Genomic DNA, 22679 nt, shown 5'->3' with positions numbered 1-22679 from the left:
GAACCTGTTGTTGTTGTATCTCCATCAGCTGTTTCAGTTTTTCTAAGCCTGATTTTCATAATCAATAAATGTAAAAAAAGACTATAAACTTATTGTACTTTCATTTTCAAGATATTCTAATGGTATTTTTTGTAAAAATCTAAAGCAGTACTTTCAGATTTCTCAAATAAATGTTCTCTCATTATAAATGCACTCATATGGCATGTTGTCCAACACAGCTGACAGCCCTGACGTAAACAACTGCTTCAATGCCAAAAAAATTCTGATAGTTGGTAGCATGCTAAGGTCAGAACTCAATTGGATAACTGCAAATGAATCCAGATGTGTGTAACATATAGAGATGGCTAAAGGGTGTTTCATAAAATTGTGCAACTGAGCTGGAAGGTCCACAGCTGGTGCTGGTGTACAACAGGAACTAGAGCGTAAGGAACAAATCGAGGCGGTTTAAGAGTTTTTGTGAAATCAAGATCGCACAATACAGGAAGTTAAACAGTGACGTTTAGCAGAGGCCTGATACTCAATATATGATCAGTGTGCTTGTAGTAACAGTACATGCTTTGACAATTTCTGTATATAATTGATATTATAAAGATATTATCCCAGTACCTCTATGATCACCTTCTCCATTTTCTCTGTCCTTTAAATGTGAGGATAAGGCCTGGAACTTTCTGTATACAAGGCATAGGTTGTACATAGCTCCATAGCCACTTTACAGAATGTTCTGTTCCCAGACACAGGCCATTTGTCCAGCAGCAGCCTGTTACATTCAGCCCTATGAGAGTGTGGTTACAATAATGCATGAAGGCTCCACTGTAAGGTAGACAGCTAATGGACCAGAATGTGTTTTGCTTGGTGCACGATGCACACATTAAGAAAAACTGCATTGCAGATTTCATGGGAATCATAAAATTTGATGCAAGCTGTTTGTTGATAGGAAACACTGAATCAAAACACCCATATATAAATATATATATCCATCCTCAATAGGAAAATTTGGGGCCATCTGTGCTTGAGATAGGTTGGCAGTTAGGTTGGCAGTAGAAATGCCCAAAGAAACTGAAAAGGCAAAAAAAATTAGGGAGGAGAGAACACCAGCAGGGAGGGAATTGAAATCAAACTGTGGCAAAGTGGTGTGAAAGAGACGTGGAGAATGGAATGAGAAACATTTTTGTGTATAAAGCTGTCGGGCCAAATGGTTGAGGTGAGCCAGGAGGGGGCAAACCAATTAAACCTGTTATTCAGCAGGTTTGACAAGGTGACCTCAGGCCAGCTACACAGGCCTCCCTCTCTCTTTTAGTGATGACAGTACAGTTAGCATCACAGCTCCTTATCAAATCCAAACTCTATTAAAGATACAACGCTACCCCTTTACCCTTACCAAGTCTGTCACTTCTTAACATGGACTTAAGAATGTTTTATGCAAGAGTAAGAGTGTTTAGGTAAGCAGTTGTCAAGTGGCACAGGGTTTCCTGCTTGTCTTCTTAGTGATGCCAAAATTACAGAATGACATGTTGTGGACCTGTTAGAGAATGCTTCTTAGGCCTCTGTAATAGGGCTGTCAGCATGAATTGACGTAACAGACATATTCCTGTTCTATTTCTTTTTTTCACTTTGTTTCCAGTGGCCAGTATGGAGAGGCCTCTGGTGATAATCATTTTCTTTGATTTCCCCAGAGATTCAGACACCCTTTAACCTTTTCTGGTTGAGGGTTGATGCAGGCATGGTGGACAGTGGCAGATATTCATACATTACTGATGAACTCACTGACACATACCTGGGATTTTCCCAATTTAGAAAGAATATGCGGCAGAGCACAAATGATAATAATATATTAAATCTTTTTGAATTGTTCACTGTCATTTCTATTTTGATGCCTTTAAGGAATCTGTAGCTGTGTTGCGCTAAAAATTACTATTGTCTTAACTATTGTCCATCCCTGTGTTTTTGCATGTTTAGCCTGCCAGAGTAATCTCATATTCTTTGTATTATTTGGCACACCAGATTGGCAGTAGATATTTTCTTTAATTCTACACTTCTGACTTGGTGATCAGTCAACCTAGTCACAGTCACATTACCTCCAGAGAGGAGAGAGGGAGTTTGGTGGCCATCTTACATTTCTCACTGCTGTCTCTCTAGAGGTCATTAATATGATGCGCATAAATCTATTGTTCTTTTTTTCTTAAACATCATCAGTTTACTCATCAGGGCAAAGAACTATTCTGCTGGTTTCCAAAAAAAAAAAAGTTTCTATAACATAAACAAAACAATATTTTGGTCCCCTCATCTATGAGACAAAAAGCAAAGAAACCCTTGTGCCTCATTTTCTGCTTCTCACATTTAGAAAAACATAAGGTTACAGACCAGGGAGACATTAGGAAGGTACTGAAGCAGCAGTGTGCTCATGACATTGTTGAGAGCATGACCTTCATGCTGACACAACTGCTACACAAGACTGCTCACTTGTCATCTATAGTTTGTCTTGCCAAGAAGAACAGTGAGCAAAAAAACCTTAATCAAACCTAATTGGGAATCTGGTATGCGTCTGGTATGATAGTGCAGAGCTTGTAACTGCAAATGTTACCTCATACTGTGCAATGTCCATTTAAACTACTTGTTTGAACATAGTTCAGGGAATGATGGTAGGCAAGTGAGGGGGAGACAGAGAGAGGGACATTGGCTGGTTATAAATGAGTGTGCCTCTCACACACACACACAACTAGCACCCTAAGCACACATCCTTCTCTTTTAATTTGGCAACAGGCTTTTTTCCCACCAAGTTTAAAGCACACTGGCTCTGGCGTGGCAACTCTGGCTCTGTGTCCGTGCATGCATGCATAGATGTAGGTGTTTATGTGTGTATATGTGTGCACGTCACAGGCACTTGAAAATGTGATTGCCTGGCAGCACACACACATTTCCTCTTTTGTTTCATCTGAGCCCTGAGAGTTAGAGGACTCATGGAGCAGCAGTATGAAGGGGATCTCTGCTGGTTTGAACTATTGTGGATCTGCTGTTGCCTTCAGTGACTCTACTCATTGGGTTAGATTGTTGATTTTTCATGCAGCGGCAGCTCTTTCCCTTCTCTGAATCCCCAGGTGTACCTGTTTTTTTCTCACTACCCTGCTCTCCACTTGTACCTCTGTGTCCTTCTTTACTCTCTGTCTCTCTTAGTATGCCCCCTCCCTTCTCTTCTTTCACACATTTGCCAGTGTCATAATTTTGTACTCAGCTTTTTGTCCAACTGTTGGCTTGTTTCCAATGAGTTTGATTGCTCTGATGTCCCCTAATATTCCCAGTACTGAGCCACTGACTGATGCTTGTGATTTTTTAATGAGCTTTGACAGGTTGAATATAACGTCCAAGAACTTCCATTTATGGATCAGGCTTTTATCCCTTCATGCTGACCTTTTCTAATTATTTTAGGCAAAAGTTAAATTGCTGACCCTGGTTTAATTACCAACTTTTAATCATGCAATAACAAGCTGTTTCAGTAGAGTGGTTGCTGCATCAGCATGGTTATTTTATGCAAAGAGAGATGGAGCCACTATATTGTTTTCATTTCTACAACAAAGTTATAATTATCAAGTTACCACGCACACAAGTTTTTAGTAGAGAATTAATCATGTTGAAATTCTTCTTATTTCCCAACTTACACAGTTCTGTTACTTGTTGAATGAAAGGTACTTAAAGAAATGTTTCATTATTTCTCAGGCCACACTGGAAATTACAGCTGCACTGAGCCTGGACAAAACTGCATCAAACATATTTGTTTACAGCAGAGTTTCCATTATGAACTATACTGGTCACTCTATGCACAAGTCTTTGGCCCTTTTCCAACCAATTCCCCACACTAACTGTACCATTTTATTCTCATTTATCATTTTTATCCTGAATCACACCAGGACTTGATGCATGGACGATCATGTTATCCTATCACTCAAGGTCCGAGGAATTCACAGATTTCTCATGCGTATTTTGGGTTGCAATTTTTGCTAGAGATAATTGTAGTTGTTCAAAGTTAAGCAAATCTTACTACAGAGGTAGCAGATGATAGTATGTTCATTTAGTAACAAAGTGAGGAAAAAACAACCTCTAGGCAGTTAAATGAAAAATTTACTTAAGCTGAATAAAGAATTGCTTTCCCTCCAAAGGCATTTTATGCTCTCAGCCTTACCTAACTGGAACATATTATCTGCATAGGTAACTACAGTGTGAGCTACTGATACAAAGCATTCAAATAATGCAAAGCAACAAAAAGCATTACTTTAACATAATTCAGTCACTGGTGGCATTTCAGTTTACCTATTGTTGCAAAACAATTTTACCTCACTTTTTACCTGCTAACACATCATAATTATGTGAAACACAGAACTACACAAATTAGTTTATAGAGAGAAACATAAACAATGATTGTGACTAAAAGTTTGGTGGATTCACAGATCCATAACATAACACTGATTTTAAACATTTTGACACCAGAAATGAATTATTAAAAATGAACAGCCTGAGGAAAGAACAGACTTGTGGGCTTACTTGATGAAAATGAATGAACTAGAAAGTCTGTAATATTAGCACAGGTCTCTAAAGGCCCAAGGAAAGTGTTCAGTGGTTAACAAGCTTGTGTTCTCTTATGTTGTAAAATACAGGGTGTGGTCAATTATGAATGAGAAGTTCTACCTCTGGTTAAAGAAAATGTCACTGGGTTCTCCTATATTCTCATTCCAAGTTTAGGGAGAACTTCAAGACAGCATGACTCCTTCCTCACAGCTCAGAGTTCTGTGTTGCTGAGTTGTGTTGTTATAAATATAGGACATAACTATGATAGCTACAAGTGATAAGAATTACTACTCTCTGAATATGAGTACACACACACACAAAAAAAAAAACATTCCCTTGATCATCAGACTATACTGTTATCCATCATGGTGTTACTACTCCAAGGACCTCATGACAAAAATACACTGTAGTTGCTGGCTTATTTTTATTATGAGGCAAGACAAACTTGGCTGTAATACCACACTGCTTCAACCTCATGTTCAGCAGAGGTGGATCAGGGTTGGGTTTATAATCTTGCAAGCCAAGCCCTGTCACCCTGCATTTGTTTTGTTATTACATGCTCAGCATCTCCATAATGCATGCGTTATTCTGGACTTCAAGTGGCGTAGTAGGCCATACAAGGTTTTACCTCAGTGTGAGGAAATACCATTCTCTGCATTATTTAAAAGGGTTAAACCCCTGATGTTCTGGGTCACTGTTACAGTAATGTTTTTCACATTGTACAGTATGTACACTGCTGTATAGTTGCCCTACCTTCACAGGAAGCTGATTCTAGTTAAAGATGTAACATTGACTTCGCAAGTATGGCAGCTGTGCACCTTTTCAGTAAATTATAACAGGAGTAGCGTCACTGAGGCGTGTGAAGAGTGAATACTACACAGATTAGAAGCATTGTTTGCCCTGATTAGCTGCTTTAGCTTTGGCATATATGTGACTGTAGGCAATCTTCAGGTAACAGCAAAATTGGGAATTTAAGTGAAGCTGCTTTGAAAAAAAAACCCTGGAAGAGAATAGCAACTCAAACACAAATTAAGACAAACTTGGAGCCAACAATACATTCACATCCTCACGCATGCATGTTAAGACAGATTGTGTTTATTTCTCTATACACTGAGAGAGGAGAGACAGACATTGTGATTGTTATTTCGCTCAGCTGCTCTGCACTCACAATGAAACGATCATTTCATTACAGCATCTTTACCAGCTAGTAGTTATATTTTCTGCACCAGCAATCCACATCATATGGACAGAGCCACTTCCACTCTCTATCTCTCGTCTGCTATCTCTGCCCATCAGAGCCCATTTTTAGAAACTGCACACGTCCTCTGGGGTGTGAATGGTTTCTACACTTGGGCTTGCATGGCTTATTTATTTATCTTATCTTTAGATGTTCCATCCCTGTCCAGGCATGCAGTCGGCTGCAGCTTGCTGTGTACTGCAAAAGTTTGAAGACATTTTTAATTGGACACCAGGAATAACATTAAAGTCGCTTTGAACTGCATGCAATCAAAAATTCATCTGAGACATATTTAAGAGTGGAGTAGCCTCCTCAGCTCACAGGGGAGCGTTAGAGACAGGAAGTTGTTCAGGGAGGTTGATTTGACGTTCCCATTTGTGTGTGTATGTGGATTTGAGGATGTTTTTGTGTGTCTGGTTTGATTGGGCTATGTAGTTAAGTTTTCAGTGGACACTGTATCATTATTTACACACACTCCCCCTAGAACCCTGTGTGCTTTCTGCACTAATGGCTGGTTTGGTGGAGCGCCATTAAAAATGTTCGATGTTACTATTCATGGTGAATATATTAGTTAGTTGTGGCATCTTTTGATTTTAAGGTGCCGTTCGCTGACGAGGTTTGTGAACACAGAGGTTTGTGCATAAAAAGCCATCTGTTCATTACAGATGTGAGCAAAATGGGATGAAGGGATTTTTATGATTGTTTTTAGTGCTTTTGCATGGCCTTTAAAATGTATGCCACAATGACAATGGTGTCTATTACGTATTAGAAACTGTGTGTTTTTCTCATAGTTTTATTACAGGTATATGATGTTTCAGAGCACCGTTTAGAAGTATAAAAAAAAACTTGGTTATCCGTGATTATGTTTTGCCCAGAGCAATATCAAAGCCAGTGTTTTATCTGCCTCCAAAATCCTTCTTTGCCCATTAAAACAAATCAACTGAGACATTATTTCATAAGCTTGATAAAAAGGCCTGGAGTCAGATTTGGTCAGGGAGATATGCCAGAGTACCAGTTAAATAGCTTTAGTATTGTATTGCTATCTCCTCTGATGCTATCATGAACAATTTCATTTATTTTTAGCCTGCCAACGCTCCCAGACTTTGGAATCCATGAGCGAAGCCTTTGTGGCAGTGTAAAATATATATTGTCACACCCATAGGTTTTTTTTTCCTTCTTTTTCTTCTTCTTTATGCTTGAGTTTGCATCTCATGCCACTGAGGAATCAAAGAGCTAATTCTCTTTTTCTCATTCCATCAGTTCATAGTTAATAGATATACTCTAGACTAACTCTTGTGTCTGTGATGTATTGCAGATCATGTCTTTTTTCTTCTTCTCACTTTCACCGTCTTCACTCCTTTCGCTTAATTTCATGCAGAATGGGTGTCAGGATGATCTATCTGTGCCAAACACTAATAACTTCAGTATGAAAGCAAAGTGAGGGAAAACTGCAAAGTCAGCTCAATTATATAGAAACAATACAGTTAAGTTGATGGGTGGCTGAACAATCGAAAATATGAGGACTGGATCAAATAACTGACTCTGATATGTGAATGATTTGCATTCGCCCTTCTTTACTAGGAGTGTGCATGCACAACTCGGAGCATTGTTGTTGCTGTTGTGTGTCGGCAGGGTCTTATGACAGAAGTGAGCTCTTCCTGTCAACTCATGGTAGCTGTCCCTGGTCGCAATGTGCATTACACCCCACAATACAGAAGTTTTATACTGATAATTTTACTCTTCAGTTCCAAAGGAAAGCTTACGGAACATAAATAAAAGCAGAGGGTTCATCCTTATAATATATCTTGTGTACAAGTGGAAATGTGACTCCATTGAGGCCACAAGAGGGAAGATCAGAGGGTCACCATTAAGATGAACTTTTATCCTCTTGGGACGATCCTCTGGGACTCACCACATTGACTCACATTCAAATTTTGAACCTCAAGTAGAGGAGGTTATTCAGTTGTAGTTTTATCACTTAGGAAATGTATCCAAAATTAAGTTATTTCTGTCTGCCCCTGACCTGACCCGCCTTTAATTCATCCCATCTCGACTAATAGAATTCCCTTATACTCTTCCACTTAGAAGAGAAGCTCTTAATCGTCTGCAGTTAGTTCAAAATGCAGCTGCCAGGCTTTTTACTGGAACTGAGAGAACACATTAATCTCATTTTGCTATTCTTCTTCTAGCTGTATGTAGCTATGTATCTAGCTTTGGAATACATTTTGAGACTTTATTGATTACCTCTTATGTGAGGTGATGATGATGATGATGTTGACGATGATGTAGTATGACTACCCAGACTATATGAATGTTTTTGAAATACAATCGTTTTCAAGAGAAAAAAAGGAGTATATTTGAACACAGTGAGCACCCAACTTCACTTTTGCCAAGAGGAACAAGGGATGTCAGAGTGTGAGGGTGTTGAAAGCAGCCATGGAAGAGTCTGCTTTAATAATTCAGAGCAACTAAATAGGTCACACAAGTATTAATTAAGGAGTGCAGGGGCATAGGGGAGAGACAGGAAGAGGGAAGGTAGAGTGGAAGATAGATGGACACATAATAGTAGTTATGACTGAGAAATAACCGAGAGGAGATAAGGAGAGGAGTGTAATCAAATGGAAAGAAGTAGTGTGAGAAAAGGAGATGAAAACAGAACAAGCTAGTGAGGAAGAGTGGGGGAGAAAAGGAGACAAGACGAGAGAAGAAAGAGGAGAGGAGAAAGGAGGTGTGATAAATATAACGGCCTATATTTTATGCTCTAATCAATGAAACAGCGTGGGAGTTCCCTCTAAATTGTTCTGTCAAACATGCTTTTATATATCATCCAGCTCGGCCCCGTCATCACCGCCATCCCACTCATACTGTACACGCTCATGCAAAGCAAACATGTTAATTCACTTTCTAGCTGCTAAACCTCCCCGTCATCAGCATTTGTCAAAGTAATGGACATGCAAAAAAGAAGTCAACTTCCATGCATGCAATCAAATGATATAACAGTAATCGCTCAGACAAACTCTACAAACACGCATGCAAATCCACATCGCAGCAAACATACAGTTGGAACAAGTATTGCAACCATCACAGATGATTATTAAGTTGCATGCTGAGATACTGGAAAACATTCACGACTGTCGTTTAATCCATCTCCTGCTGTCACCTGAAATGGAGTATGACATGCACATTGAGAGAGATTGAATGTTTTTATCGGCTTTATGATGTAAGGCTAAAATATCCTGGTGTTTGTCTTGGGGCAGGAAAGTGTGTTGTGAGTCCTGGCCTCCTCCTTCACAGAGGAGCAAGTTCACACATCGATACACCCATCGTGATGAGCTGTCAGAACTCTGAGATAATCTAGCACTGCTAGCTTGCTATGTACAAAACACAGCGCCCTACAACATAAAAGCTTTTCTGTCACTTCTCAAGCATTTTCTAACCCTAAAGAATGAAGATATGGAAAAGTAATAATGCCAGCCATGTTTCAAATCAAGCTTGTCTCCCAGATCCACATGGTGATAATTCTGAATGTTTTAGTTGAGGGTTTTAATTGTGACCCACCTTTTTAAAAAAAATGCACTAACCGCAGCTGCCTCTAGTCTTTCCTTGTCTCTTCATCTCCTTCCTCTCTTCACTCTGAGACCAATGCTCTTATGCCCTGAAGTCAGCAGACATGACAACTGCACCAGAACAGACAGTAGGCAGTGGATTATGCAAGAGCCAAGTTTCATGGTCTTTGGTTGAGATTAATATTAATGGACTTGCTTCTTGTCCCTTTGCAGGGTTTGATTGGTGAGAATGGAGGCCAAGCCTGGTTATTTAATCATTCTTTCACTTGGGATTAATAATTTAGTTGCTCATGGGACAAAACATAATAAAGTCGACTCATATATATTTAGTCACATACTGCATATAAGGGGTTTCGCCAGCTACTATATGGAAGGTTGTATGTTCAACTACAGTTCATAATTTATAGTTTTAACAGGCTTTTTCATAATTCAGTTATTGTCAAGAATACATTACTTAGACATAAACATGTGCCTTGCTCAAGAGTACCTCAAAAGTAGATGTGGAGATATTTTTGAACAACACATGCAACCGTTGTGGAGCTGTTTAGTCACACACTGTTGATGCACTGGGAAGTGTGTGTAGCTGTGTGAGTGCTCATGAATCAAGATTAAACAAAAATCAGTTAACAAAAATTGCAACATGAGTGTTTCTAAGGTTATTCAATGAACTATTACAAATGAGGGATTAAGACTCAGACTGAAGAGCATATAAGTGGATGATTTTATATCTAAAATAATAATAATGATAATAATAATAGATGAAAAAATCCATGCTTAAAAAACTGGAAAAGCACAAAAAATAAAGAGACTTTTGAACCACCCACATTAACTGAATAATTCTGACATAATTCTTACTTGGCAGTGTCGTAGCAATTAGATGTCAGGTCCACTGACTTTGATTAATTCTCCCCAATCTTGTCCAATTAAGCTCATGCACAGTATGAAAGTAATTGTGGAATAAATGCATTTGGCGATACCTAGTCAGAAGTAGTAAACAAGCATGATTTAAGTATGTATTTAAACATAAATTTATTATGAGAGTCATCCTTTCCTTTTGGATAACCACATATTTTGAACCAAAGACCAATGACTGTAGCTGCTGTCAGCAAAACGTGACATAGTGATGAATGCCGAGTGATTAATTGACTGTACTGTGCAAGATCCAGATGGGACGTGATTATGAACACATATACAATAAAGACCATTAACAATCCTCAGTAATCCCTGTGCTCTGTCTCAGATGGTTACACTACAGATGACATAGAGTTCTACTGGCGAGGAGGAGACAATGCCGTGACGGGGGTGGACAAGATTGAACTTCCCCAGTTCTCCATCGTGGACCATAAGCTCATCTCCAAGAATGTTGTCTTCTCCACAGGTAACACACGAATGACTCCAGTAATAAAAGAGACAGCTGGATTGTGTTCATTAAATGCACAAGGTTGAACACACAAAGAGCAACATGAGTACAATATAATGCAGTCTGATATTATTAGAGCTAAAGTAAATAATATCTTGAGGCATGTTTGTTCAGTTTTTGTATACACACTCTCTCTCTCACACACATGCTGTTATAAACTGTTATTACTTTGCCTTGAATTCCATTTTTTAAAAAAAAACCCTTAATTATTTTCTGGTGCTAAGGGATATTGCATTTTACAATCATTATGTTGCTGTAAAGAACACAACATGGTAATTCCTACATATTGACTAATTTCAATGTTTACACTTTTTGATATAAAAAACAGCATCCACTGATTTCCAGAAATGCAAAATGCCATGTAAATATACAAACACATACAAACCTTTGAATGAAGCACTGTCCTGGGAGACAGAAGACACCATGACTTATTTAAGAGCCATAAACAAAAAGAATGCTGTCTGATGCCGTGAAATATTCATTTCTTTGGTGTTTTCATATTCATGAATTTGTCATGCAAGCAAGAAATTGTAAACGGGACAGTGGTTCTGCTGAATACAGTTTCTGGGGTTGCTACTGTATTGAATAAAAGCAACATTAATACATTAAAAGACTCCGCCAATTGGAGCTTGTTCTAGGGTCATACATTCCACACAACCCTATTAAAAACATAATGCTTACTGATGAATGCACAATGTTTGTGCGCATGTGTATGTGGGTTTGTGTGCCATTAACATGCATGCATGAAAGTCAACCCAAGTGTGTCCCCGTAATGTTCCTGATTTTATAATGCAAAGATGTAGTAGATGGGGAATTCCCTTTTAACATGCAGTTTACTGGGAGATGGAGAGACCAACCTGGGGGTCACTCAGAAATGCAAACATCAGCACAAATGCCTGGACATTTATCCAATAAAAGTGTCATGTTTCACTCCAAGGATAGGCAATGTCATTGTTGTCCTTCTGAATAATAAATATCCGCCATTGCCCCTGCATCCTGTCATTTTCTATCAAAGATGTTTCCTCACTTCGTGAAGAAATAATTCAGTGATTCTCTCAGTGGCTCATGCTAACATGTGCTAACAGAAATAGCAGATCTAAGTGGTGGCATTCCAAGAGGAGCTGCATCTGGTGGATTGTTGGTGGTTTCATTTAAAAGACTTAATCCTCCTTCCTCATCCTTCCTCTGTTTCTGCATGATTTTCAAATTGACTATATATTGCACTGTATTCTAACCCTTCTTGTGGCACATTCCCCCATCCAGTTGTAAATGAAACTCAAACCAAAATACAGCCAATTCCCTGAGGGGGAAAATGTGTGTGCTGATACAGTTTTCCCTTACCAAAACCCTGCTGTGGGCTTATTTCAAATAGAGCAGAGATAAGCAAAAAGGGGGGGAACAACCATGAATAGGAAAAAAACATCAAACCTCTTCCAATATTGTGCATAAATACAGGTAGTGGAGAGGAGCGCTGATGTGTCATTTCAGTGGAGACAACAAATATGGCTTTTCACTGAGTGCTTCTGCAATAGACAGTCCAGGGGTTAGAGACTATACTCAGGATGGACAAGAGTAGACCAATCTTACTGTCTGTCCTTATCATTTACAGTATGGAAATCTACATTTCATCATACAAGACTGTTGATACAAGTAGCTTGTAAATTGATAGATTGGTCAATCCACAGACAACTGATCGACAATGAATCCGTCAACCTCTCAAAAGTAGAGATTTGCTCTAAAATAATAAATAAATACATAAAACAAATATGTTTAAAATGTTACCCCAGGCTTGGGGAAATGATGATGGAATTTTTTCACAATTTTCCTTTTTTACTGACTAAAGTACCAATACGTTAACCTCCAAAATAATTTAAAGCTTAATCTATTAGTAAATTATCTGTTAACTTGATAATTTTTGATCAACATTATATAACAACATATGGTTACATAAGGCTGTTGCTGTTGTAATCCTGCCATAAAGAATGGATAACTTTAAGTAAATGATGAGGTACACAAACTTACTTTAACGCAGGGAACCAGTGTAACCTTCATCAAGTAAGATTTAGTGTCTAAATTGAACTATATACCTTTACCACAACAATCAGAAGCAGTCACTGTTTTCTGATAAAGTACTTGTTTTATTGTTTAGCTATCTTGTTGTCTGAACATGTGCTGAGGTCTGAGTACATCCCAAAATATACACTGTACCTCTGAAATAATCAGGAAACATAAAGTCCTGGAGACCCAGCATCTGTGGCAAATACTGTGGAAATGCGTCACCTCATGCTGCCTCTGCTTTCTATTTTTCTCTCCCCGTCCCTTCTCTGCAGGTTCTTACCCTCGTCTGTCCCTGAGTTTTAAGTTGAAGAGAAACATTGGGTACTTCATCCTGCAGACCTACATGCCTTCTATCCTTATCACCATCCTCTCCTGGGTGTCCTTCTGGATCAACTATGATGCCTCTGCTGCCAGAGTGGCTCTAGGTGAGACCTGCAATACAAATATAGATAGATATAGAGGTCACATTAAAACAGAGGTGGACTTGCATTGGCACTGAAATACACCATCGTTTTTTTTTATTACCCTCACATCATTCATTTGAAGGGTAAATATAGATATGCTAAAGAAACCTTGGAGGAAAAAATCACAGCATATGTCATGTATTGAGTCAGACAGATAGATCGGTCGCAAATCTAAACATTGAATATACTAACAAGGAAGGAAGAAGCCTTAGTCAGTAGAAGACGTGCTTGATCCGTGTCAAGTAATGTCTTTGCTGCAAGAATTTCTGGTGAATGGGTAAAACTTTTTCTACAGTACTCACCACCTCACTCACAGCCCATGACTGAAATTTATGCAGTTTATCCAATTTCACTCCTGAATTCATTTATCAATAACAGTTATTGATTTGTGTCTATATTATTTCCAGACATGTACCTTATCCAGTCCGAAACTATTGCACTGATCCTCAGCTACATTATGTTTTACTTTTTTTTTAACAGTCAATGTGGGTGTTAATAGGGTCAAATATTCATCCCAGTACAAGAAGTGTTACTAAAGTAACGATACTTAGATGTATGATGATGGATGACCAGGTTGATGTGTTTTCACTGAATTGAGAACCTCTGTGCTTTTCTGGAAGTCACAATTCCCCTCTGCGTCATCCTTGATTATGTAAACCCTGAGTAGCCTGTGAGGTTAGCACTGAGCTTCTAACTTACTCTGTGTTTACTTGAAGCTCCCTGTCTTCGTTTCACCCAATTCCATCTACCCAGCTTCATCCATCCTTCCACCCATCCCTTGCTTTAGTCGACAAGGCAATTTCGCTGATTGACGACTGAGCTTTAGTGATCCAGGGGGAAGGCATGCATGAGATTTAATGAAAAAAAAAAAAAAAAAAAAAAAAGGTAATGCTCCATAATGGAGGCAGGGCAGCAGAGTTGGGAAATATTCGGTCACCCCCCAATCAAAGCTATATTCGGGAACCACTTTACTCTGACCTGGTTTCAGGCATTAAAGTGGACCTGTAATGGCTGCATCACATGGCCACTATGCTGCAGAAATCCTTTGTTGTTATTGTTAAGCTCTTGCAGCAACAGCTTGGGAGAATTGCCCAAATCCTATATTGAGCGGTGGTCACCTGACAGCTTTGTGACAGCTGTATAATAATTTAGTAATTGTGTACTTAGATTCTTGATAGAAATTGCCTTAAATAATCTCACTGCGTGTGCTTTCACAGTAGAATGTACAGGTGTGGGTGGGAGGATTCGTGAGCTCTATAGGAGCTGAGAAAACAATTATTTAATGTATGTACGGAAGATCACATTTAAGCCTTAGAATCAGGCTTCTCATGCCTTCTCATTTATAATCCTGCATATAGATAATACCATAGACACACACGATTGTAAGCACACTATACCCAAGAGCCTGTACTTTGCTAGAAACAGCAAAAATATGAAATGAAATTACTACTAAGAGTTAGTGTGCCACTCCTAATAAGCACAAACTTAACACATTGATATGCAAAGTCAGCCTGACAGTAACTATCCCCATGGCTTGCTGGGTGAGGCTTTTGAAAACTGTCTACAACTTTTCTCAGTAGGAGTTCTCCGCTAATGAACAAGACCAAGGTTGACATTTGAATTTCAAATTGCTGCACCGCTTCAGGTGCACGTCTTTCAGCTTGTCTACCAGTGCATGGTTTGAAGCCATGGGGGTAAGCCCCTCAGTTTCATTGATCCTGACAGACTTAATCATACACAGACACGGTATCAAGTTGATCACAAAGATGTCTTGCAGTCAGGAGAATTAAAACGGTCACACATTCAGTCAGAATAGTACAGTAAGTCAGAGTTTCATGTGATTGGTGTTATTGATTTAATTACATTTTTTGAATGAAATCATTTTGTGACTGCTTGCCCCACTTAACTTTTTCATTCTTGATTCTCTCTATTTCTGTTAGAATGTAACAAAAATGGTCTTTTTCAATTAGGTATTACCACGGTGCTCACCATGACTACCATTAACACCCATCTGAGAGAAACCCTCCCCAAAATCCCCTACGTCAAGGCCATAGACATGTACCTCATGGGCTGCTTCGTCTTTGTCTTCCTTGCTCTGCTGGAGTATGCACTAGTAAACTACATTTTCTTCGGTCGGGGCCCTCAGCGTCAGAAAAAGGCAGCCGAGAAGACAGCCACAGCCAACAATGAAAAGATGAGGATGGATCCAAACAAGGTGAGAATAGTTTAGCTTGTCTCTGCAGTTTCTCACAATTCGTTTTCATTTTGAAAAAGTACTGATTTTCCCCAAATTCTCAACAATTCTTCTAAAAAATGCCTCCATGTATGCAGAAACAAAGAGGCAAGCACATACTTGAGATGAGCTCCCATATGCTCACATTTTGAAGTGAAGGCAGTTTTTTTTCTAGATTCACAGAATCACATATTTTCTTTAGTTTGCAGTGAAATTTTAATTTATTATTCATAAAGCTGTCTAAGGAGCTAGGAATAATTACTATCAAAGAAAAGAAATGTCACCACTTTAAATGGAGTGTTGACCTAATGTTTCCTGCTTTCTCTGTGCCAAGTAAAGCCAGCCTAATAAGCTTGTACTATCCCTATTTGTAATCCAAATGTGACATATTGCCAGCTGAAACAGAGAGAAAGAAGGTTCTTTGTCTTGGTAGAAAGAGTTGTGTTCACCTTCCAATGTTGTGCTCCCAGCTGAAATGAACCAGTTGCTTGCTAGAAAAGATGCAAAATGGTCACCATAACATGGCTGCGTATGGACGTGTTATCAGTTGAATATAAAATACTGATAAGAACTGATGAAAAAAAGAAAAATAGTTGCATTATTAACCTGTGGCATCGAGTAAAGGCAAAAGAGGATAGTAAAACTAGACATTCAAATCCACTGAAAAGAGGCTTTTCTGGTGATCTCAACCACTCAAAAAGCTTTACGCTACAGGTTCACAGTCACCTATTCACACACACATTCAAACAGCACTTGCTCTATACATGTAGAGCTTTCTAACGCATGCCTGATGGTTTGCCATCTTGGGCAATTTGGAGTTCAGTATCTTTCCCTAGGATACTCCAGTATGTGGACTGGAGGAGCCAGGGATTGAACCACTGACCTTCTGATTAGTGGATGACCCGCTCTACCCCCTGAGCCACAACCACTCTAACTGCAGTGCTAAGAACTGTCCTCAAATATTTGCACTTACTTTTGACCGCAGGGGTTTAATTATTTAATTAAATGTACATGTAGATTTTCCAGCTTATGGCTGCCTACACAAATGCAGCCTCCTTCCACAACTTTTCAGTTGCTCAAGTTACCATGGCAATTCTGTTTGCTTGCAGTGGCTAGTGGGGAATGTTGTTGGCAGAGATGATACTCTGTATGCAAGAATGAAACAAAGGGATCTTGATGGTCATGACTCGATGTGGGAACCAATCTTTGTGGATGACGCAGCAATAGGACTGGGAGATCAAAAGAATAAGGTACTGCTAAAACCCATCTCAAAAATGCCAAAGTGGATTTAACGGTTACTTTACATTTATAGCATAAACTACTACACTATTCTTCAAAAACAGTATTATTGTTTTGTTTTTTTGTTGGGTTTTTTTTCCATTCAGGGGCCACTGAATAAGATATAAACAATACTGAAGCATTAACAAACACATCCAGCAGGCTCAGGCTATAATAATAGCAATTATTTGCTGTGTGTTTTTGGCCTGACGGAGAATAGAAGTGCAATATTCTGTCTCCCTTTAGCTGTTTTGGTTTCCCTCAGTTGGTACCTGAGGAAAACTTTCATCTCATTAGCTTCTAAATGCTCTAGTGTGTTTACCAGCTGAGATGAGCTGAGAGATGCTAAAACACATCATAGATAATGATAATTCACTGTGTGATCATGACAAGGAGTGACCACTTTCTCCGTACATGTGATGATCTCACCCTTAGTCAAATAATACATTCTGAAGAATATATTCTTAAAGTCTCCACCTTTTTGAAATGTAATGCTGTTATATGATAATTAATACACTAGACAAACTTGACTCTTTTCCCTTGAACAGATGGACCCACATGAAAACATCCTTTTGGGCACTTTGGACATTAAGAATGACATGGGTGTCTCAGAGCTGGCTCTGGGTCTCAATGACCCACGAAATACCATGCTAACATACGACAGCTCAACTTTACAGTACCGCAAAGCAGGGCTGGCCAGGCACAACTTTGGTCGAAATGCACTGGAGCGCCACATGACTCAAAAGAAGAGCCGACTACGGAGGCGCGCTTCACAGCTAAAGATTACCATCCCAGACCTGACTGACGTAAACTCTATTGACAAATGGTCAAGGATGATCTTCCCAACTGTCTTTTCCTTTTTCAACATAGTTTACTGGCTTTATTATGTTAATTAAAAAGAAAAAAGAACATTAGTGACGGCAAGAACAAACAGCAAAATATGTTGCTCATTTCTTGTTTGTATCTGGTTTGTTTCATTTTTATGTGATCTTGTAAGACTGGACTGAATTACTATATTCAGGACTGGATACATTATATCTTGGAATACCACATTTGCTGGCTAACACATGAAAACCTTATAGAAGAGAGATTACAAACATATAAGGTGCCTGTTCCTGAGTAATTGTTTAAAATTTTACATATTTGTGAATTGTGTATCTTGCCATTTTTTTAAAATGCTTGTTTGCATATTTTTAATGTTTTTATTATGTTAGATTTACAATATACATAATTCATTGCCAAAATATCATATCAGTTAGATAAAAATGAAAAAGTTGACATATATAGTTTTAAATGACCATTTGCTTTCACTGACACTGCTTAAAAGTGTTAAGTTTTAAGTTAACATGGTTTTCTGAGATTATGTCAAAAAAATCAATTTATTGCTACTAGAATTTATTTCATACCACAACTATAAGGGCCTGAAGTTCACAATTTACAATATCACATGGAAGAAATGTCAGATCAACTTTTTTGTACTTTAATGTGTTGGAAGCACTAAATAATTTACCTCTAAGCATTTTTTCACTTCCTAAACTATGTTAATAAGGTGGCATTATGTACTCTCAACTAAGATCATTCCAAAACTTCCAGGTATTAATTCAGATTGCACTCAAGAAGCCTGAAGGTCAAAAATTTCATAATGTAAAGACGCATGAAACTAATACAGCCAATTTGGATTGTCATTATTGTGTCCTGCCCACTGTGTGAAACTGTCGAGAGAAAGTAAAGACAAAAAAGAGTGACAAAAACATTTAAGAAAGATAATATCAAATATGTGTCTTTAACCAAACTGGCTTTACTTATTACTTAGTATAATTATTAGTACTGAATTTTATCCCTAAAGCACATATACATGGTATGTATGTCTTTGGGAAGGACTGTATGTGAACAAAGTAGTTTAGTCTTTAAGCAACTGTAAATGTAAATATCACCTGTATAGCATATATTATAGGGAAAATATGACCTAAAAAATTCCTTTTTCAGCACTCTATTCTCACTTTCTTGGATACATATTAATAACATTAATACAAATTGTTCACAACTGCTGAAAAGACACTTAATCAACTATAATGGTTCAATAAGAACACAGATGGTAAAGCTAAAACAACTCTACTGGTCCACAGAAAGGTGAGAATGCGTAAAAAGCACAAAAATAATCAAATATCAGGTATTGACACGGTAATTTTAATAGACTTTTTTTTAAATGTAGATCATTTTTCTTTTTGTTTCTTATGTTCTTATACTGTATCTGCCTCCCAAGCCAGATTATTCTAATTAGTATTATAGGTTTAAAAACCTTATTGTTTCCAGATTAAAAAAAAGGTTGATGATCATAAAGGACATAGCCGTAAATCCAATATGAATTTTCAGATTATTTACTAATGATGCTGTGCTTTTGACTGTATGTACACAAGGTAGATTTTATAAAAGATTTTGCACACAAGTTCTTAAAAGCCATAGAGGCTGTACCGTAGTTCTTCTAATACCTGGTGCTTATGGGGGCTGTCTTAAGAGGAACTTTATTGATATGACTACACTTTATTGATATGACACTCGATGTCTCAGTTACAACAAAGTTAAGATGTAAAAATACAACTAGGGCTGCAATATACAAGACTGTCATATCCTTATCCCCACAGATCTGCCACACTGTCTGTATGAATGAACTGTCTCTGTAGAAGTACCTTAATATTCATCAGAGTCAAATGTAAAGTAGCACTTGGAATTCACACTGGAGGAGCTGACATTCAAAAAGTATGGTTAGAGTTGCTGTGATGGACAAAGGCTCATATATGAAAGTGTGCCAACATGAACGTTGTTAAAGATGTAGACAGGAAGAGAGGGTAACTCCAAATATCTTTTACAAAAATTACACAAAAATGAGCCTTTGAGATCTAAAGCAAAGGGAGCATTTCTCCCAGTATGCTATTCATTTTGATTATGGAGGCGTGATTGAACACTTCAGCGTTAATATTTTAATTGTTTACTTAAAATGTAGCCACCTACAATTATGTCTCACTGCATGCTCTGTACAGTAGTAACTCCTTGATATTTTGTTTTAGATCACTTTCTCCTTTCTCACTGAATTGGTTCATTTGACTCGTGCTTTTGTGTTTAATACACATCAACTAAGCATACGTACATACACACATATGTAATGACAGTATTATAAAAAGTATGTTTGATTGGTAGTGCAAATATTGATGATATTAAAAATATACATAAAAAGTTACTTAAAGTTCAGCTCACTTTGAACCCTGGGCTTTCACCTCACTGGTGTTTATATGTTACTCATCAGAATGAATAATAATTCCCACTGTGTTGAACTTGGTATTGAAAACTGCACATAAGTAATTTTTGTTTTGTTTGGGGTTTTTTGATAGTTATGGTGATTATGTCAACCAAATTCTTCTCATTTTTCTTGTTTATAGTAAATTTTTCAAACAAAATAGATTTTGTAAGTGAGTTTTAAAAAACGTGCAACGGGAGATTCTGAGTAGATTCTGAGTTCTATTAAAAAGGATCATTGGCATTGTTGATTTTTTTTCTATAGATGAAGATGAGTTGAACTCAAATTTGGGATCACATCCTACAAAACATATTTAAATAAGTATGTATATATCAGATAATATATTATTAATCATCAATTGGAGCATATTATTCTTGTAAATAAACAATTATGAGCTTTCTACAGAAAAGACAAAAGGACATTTTCAATATCATTTATATTGTATGCATTGAATGCATAGGCTGATGTGAAACAATGTAAATAGTATATTTTAGGTGTCACTTGATCACTTTTATTTTTTGCTGTTTGTCAAAGCACATTTCTTTGGTTTTGCCAAAATGTAAACATGTATTCATGAATGTAGTTGATATTCTTTTGCAGCATGTATTTGCTGTAATATGTCAGCAAAAGTATAACAATTTCTTGTACCAATGATCAGCTGAATACAACTTAATGTACACCACCTTATCAAACACACACACACACACACACACACACACACACACAAAATGGGTCATGTGATAAAGAGGCCAGTGATGCCTTTGTATCTACCCAAAATTAAACCATCTCAGGTCAGCACAATTCACATTACTAACAACACTGCAACCACAACCTACAACTTTAAACCCAAGAATTGTACGTAAGGGAAAATACCTTGGTGAACCTGCTTCAGATGTTTTTTCTGTAATTTGTTTGCTTTTTCTGTTAATAGGAGTCTCATAAAACCACATACAGTATTCATACAGTATGGCCACACTTTTTCAGCAAGGGCAGAATCTAAATACTAAAAATACCTTACAAGTCATTTAGGTACTGAATCCACCTCAACCATAGATAAGTCTCAAACTACCCAATAGAAATGTATTTGTTAATCTTCAGAATAATGCTGTATGTGGTAATGACATTGTGTGTTTGAGTGTGAGAGTGTGTGGTGGGTGTATGTTGGCCATACAGTATTTTTTTTCCAAAGCACACCGGCAACTGGCAAGAAAGGTCTGCTTCATAAGTTCTACACTTTGAATATGTGTTTGTACTTCACAACGCATTTTTGTTTCATATATTTTTATACTTCTATACTCCTGTGTAAAAAAAAAATGCAAACACTGTTGTTTGGCGAAACCTTGTAAATCCAATTTTGGCAATTTTCACATTTATACTATACAGAATGATTACATTGTCCACTAGGGATTCTGGTGACATTTATGCTTATGAAATCCTTTCATAATCCCTTGTATAATGTTTCAGAAATACATGGTTACAAATGGTTTGAAAATGGCTTTTTTTTTCTTCATTCCTGGAAAGTTAAGGTTCTTGGAAATGCAAGGTTTTCAGCATACAGCAGAGTCTTCTCTGGAGAGCAAGGACAGACTGACATCTTAAAAGCCTAAATGACACATGTTGGTGACAGTGTATGTTTGCACACACTCACAGAAGAAGCCTTAGCCTCCTGCTGCCATGGACTTCACTCCAAGCAGCACCAATCCTCCTTAACCCTCTCAAAACCCTCCACCTTGAAAAATCCTTGTACGTGCCACTCACGAGAACATTCCCAAAAACCCTGAACTGTACCCTTCTTAGAGATAAGCCCTGTAAAAGTCAGTGTCTGTCTTTACTATGAAAATGAATACATTGTCAATAAATATTGTATACAGTTCTAAATCTGTGAGTTTTATTTGGACCTAGCAGTTACTCACCTGACTGATAAGCTTGAGCTGATAAGGCGCTTGCTTTGTCGATTATTTGGTTCGATTATTACCAGGGACAGTAAATCATGAAGTCCAAAACAAATGCTCAAAGGCTTGAAGAAATTGCAAAAAAAGATCAGGCTAATTAGCTCAAGTTGATAACATTGCATTTCAGAGGATGCAGGTTCGATTCTTACCCAGGGCAAGGGCTTGGCAAAAGGGCCAAAAATTATATCATGATAAAAAAAATTGTATGAGTTGATATCAATAATTATCACAATAAGTGAATTATTAATTTAAAGGCTCTCTGAATTTAATCTGTATTGCAATATAAAATTCTATCACGAGATTTTATATCACAATATAGTTTTCTATTGAACTAATTATAAAATTATATTGCAATATAATTTTATATTGCAATATTACCTCCCTGTCAGTTTGTGTTATCCTTTATATACCAGGTACCAGATACCAGTCAAAAGTTTGGACACACCTTCTTTCTTGTTTTTATTACTTTCAGGGTTGGTACACAGTTCTATACACTGAATAGAATAATAAAGCAGAATATAGAATAATAAGGATGAAGAAAAACCATTTAATGAGAAGGTGTGTCCAAACTTTTGATTGGTACTGTATATAAATATAATTGTAATAATTTTTAATATAGATA

At 37.6% G+C, this 22679-nt stretch overlaps 1 protein-coding gene across 2 annotated transcripts in view; it reads left to right on the top strand.

Moving 5' to 3' along the window:
* Nucleotides 1–21973, top strand: part of LOC108893427 (gamma-aminobutyric acid receptor subunit beta-2) — a 119116-nt gene extending 97143 nt beyond the window's left edge. For both annotated transcript variants that reach the window (XM_018691445.2, XM_018691443.2), the window contains 5 exons: nucleotides 10601–10738; nucleotides 13111–13263; nucleotides 15273–15517; nucleotides 16645–16785; nucleotides 17362–21973. In XM_018691445.2, the coding sequence (XP_018546961.1) occupies nucleotides 10601–10738; nucleotides 13111–13263; nucleotides 15273–15517; nucleotides 16645–16785; nucleotides 17362–17709 (1025 nt within the window). In that variant the 3' untranslated portion in view covers nucleotides 17710–21973. The remainder of the gene's footprint in view (nucleotides 1–10600; nucleotides 10739–13110; nucleotides 13264–15272; nucleotides 15518–16644; nucleotides 16786–17361) is intronic.
* Nucleotides 21974–22679: the final 706 nt, after the last annotated feature.

The sequence above is a fragment of the Lates calcarifer genome, linkage group LG20 (genome assembly GCF_001640805.2).
Source record: "Lates calcarifer isolate ASB-BC8 linkage group LG20, TLL_Latcal_v3, whole genome shotgun sequence".
NCBI lineage: Eukaryota > Metazoa > Chordata > Actinopteri > Centropomidae > Lates > Lates calcarifer.
Note: the sequence above shows the minus strand (reverse complement) of the source record. Positions and strands in the feature narration are given on the sequence as shown.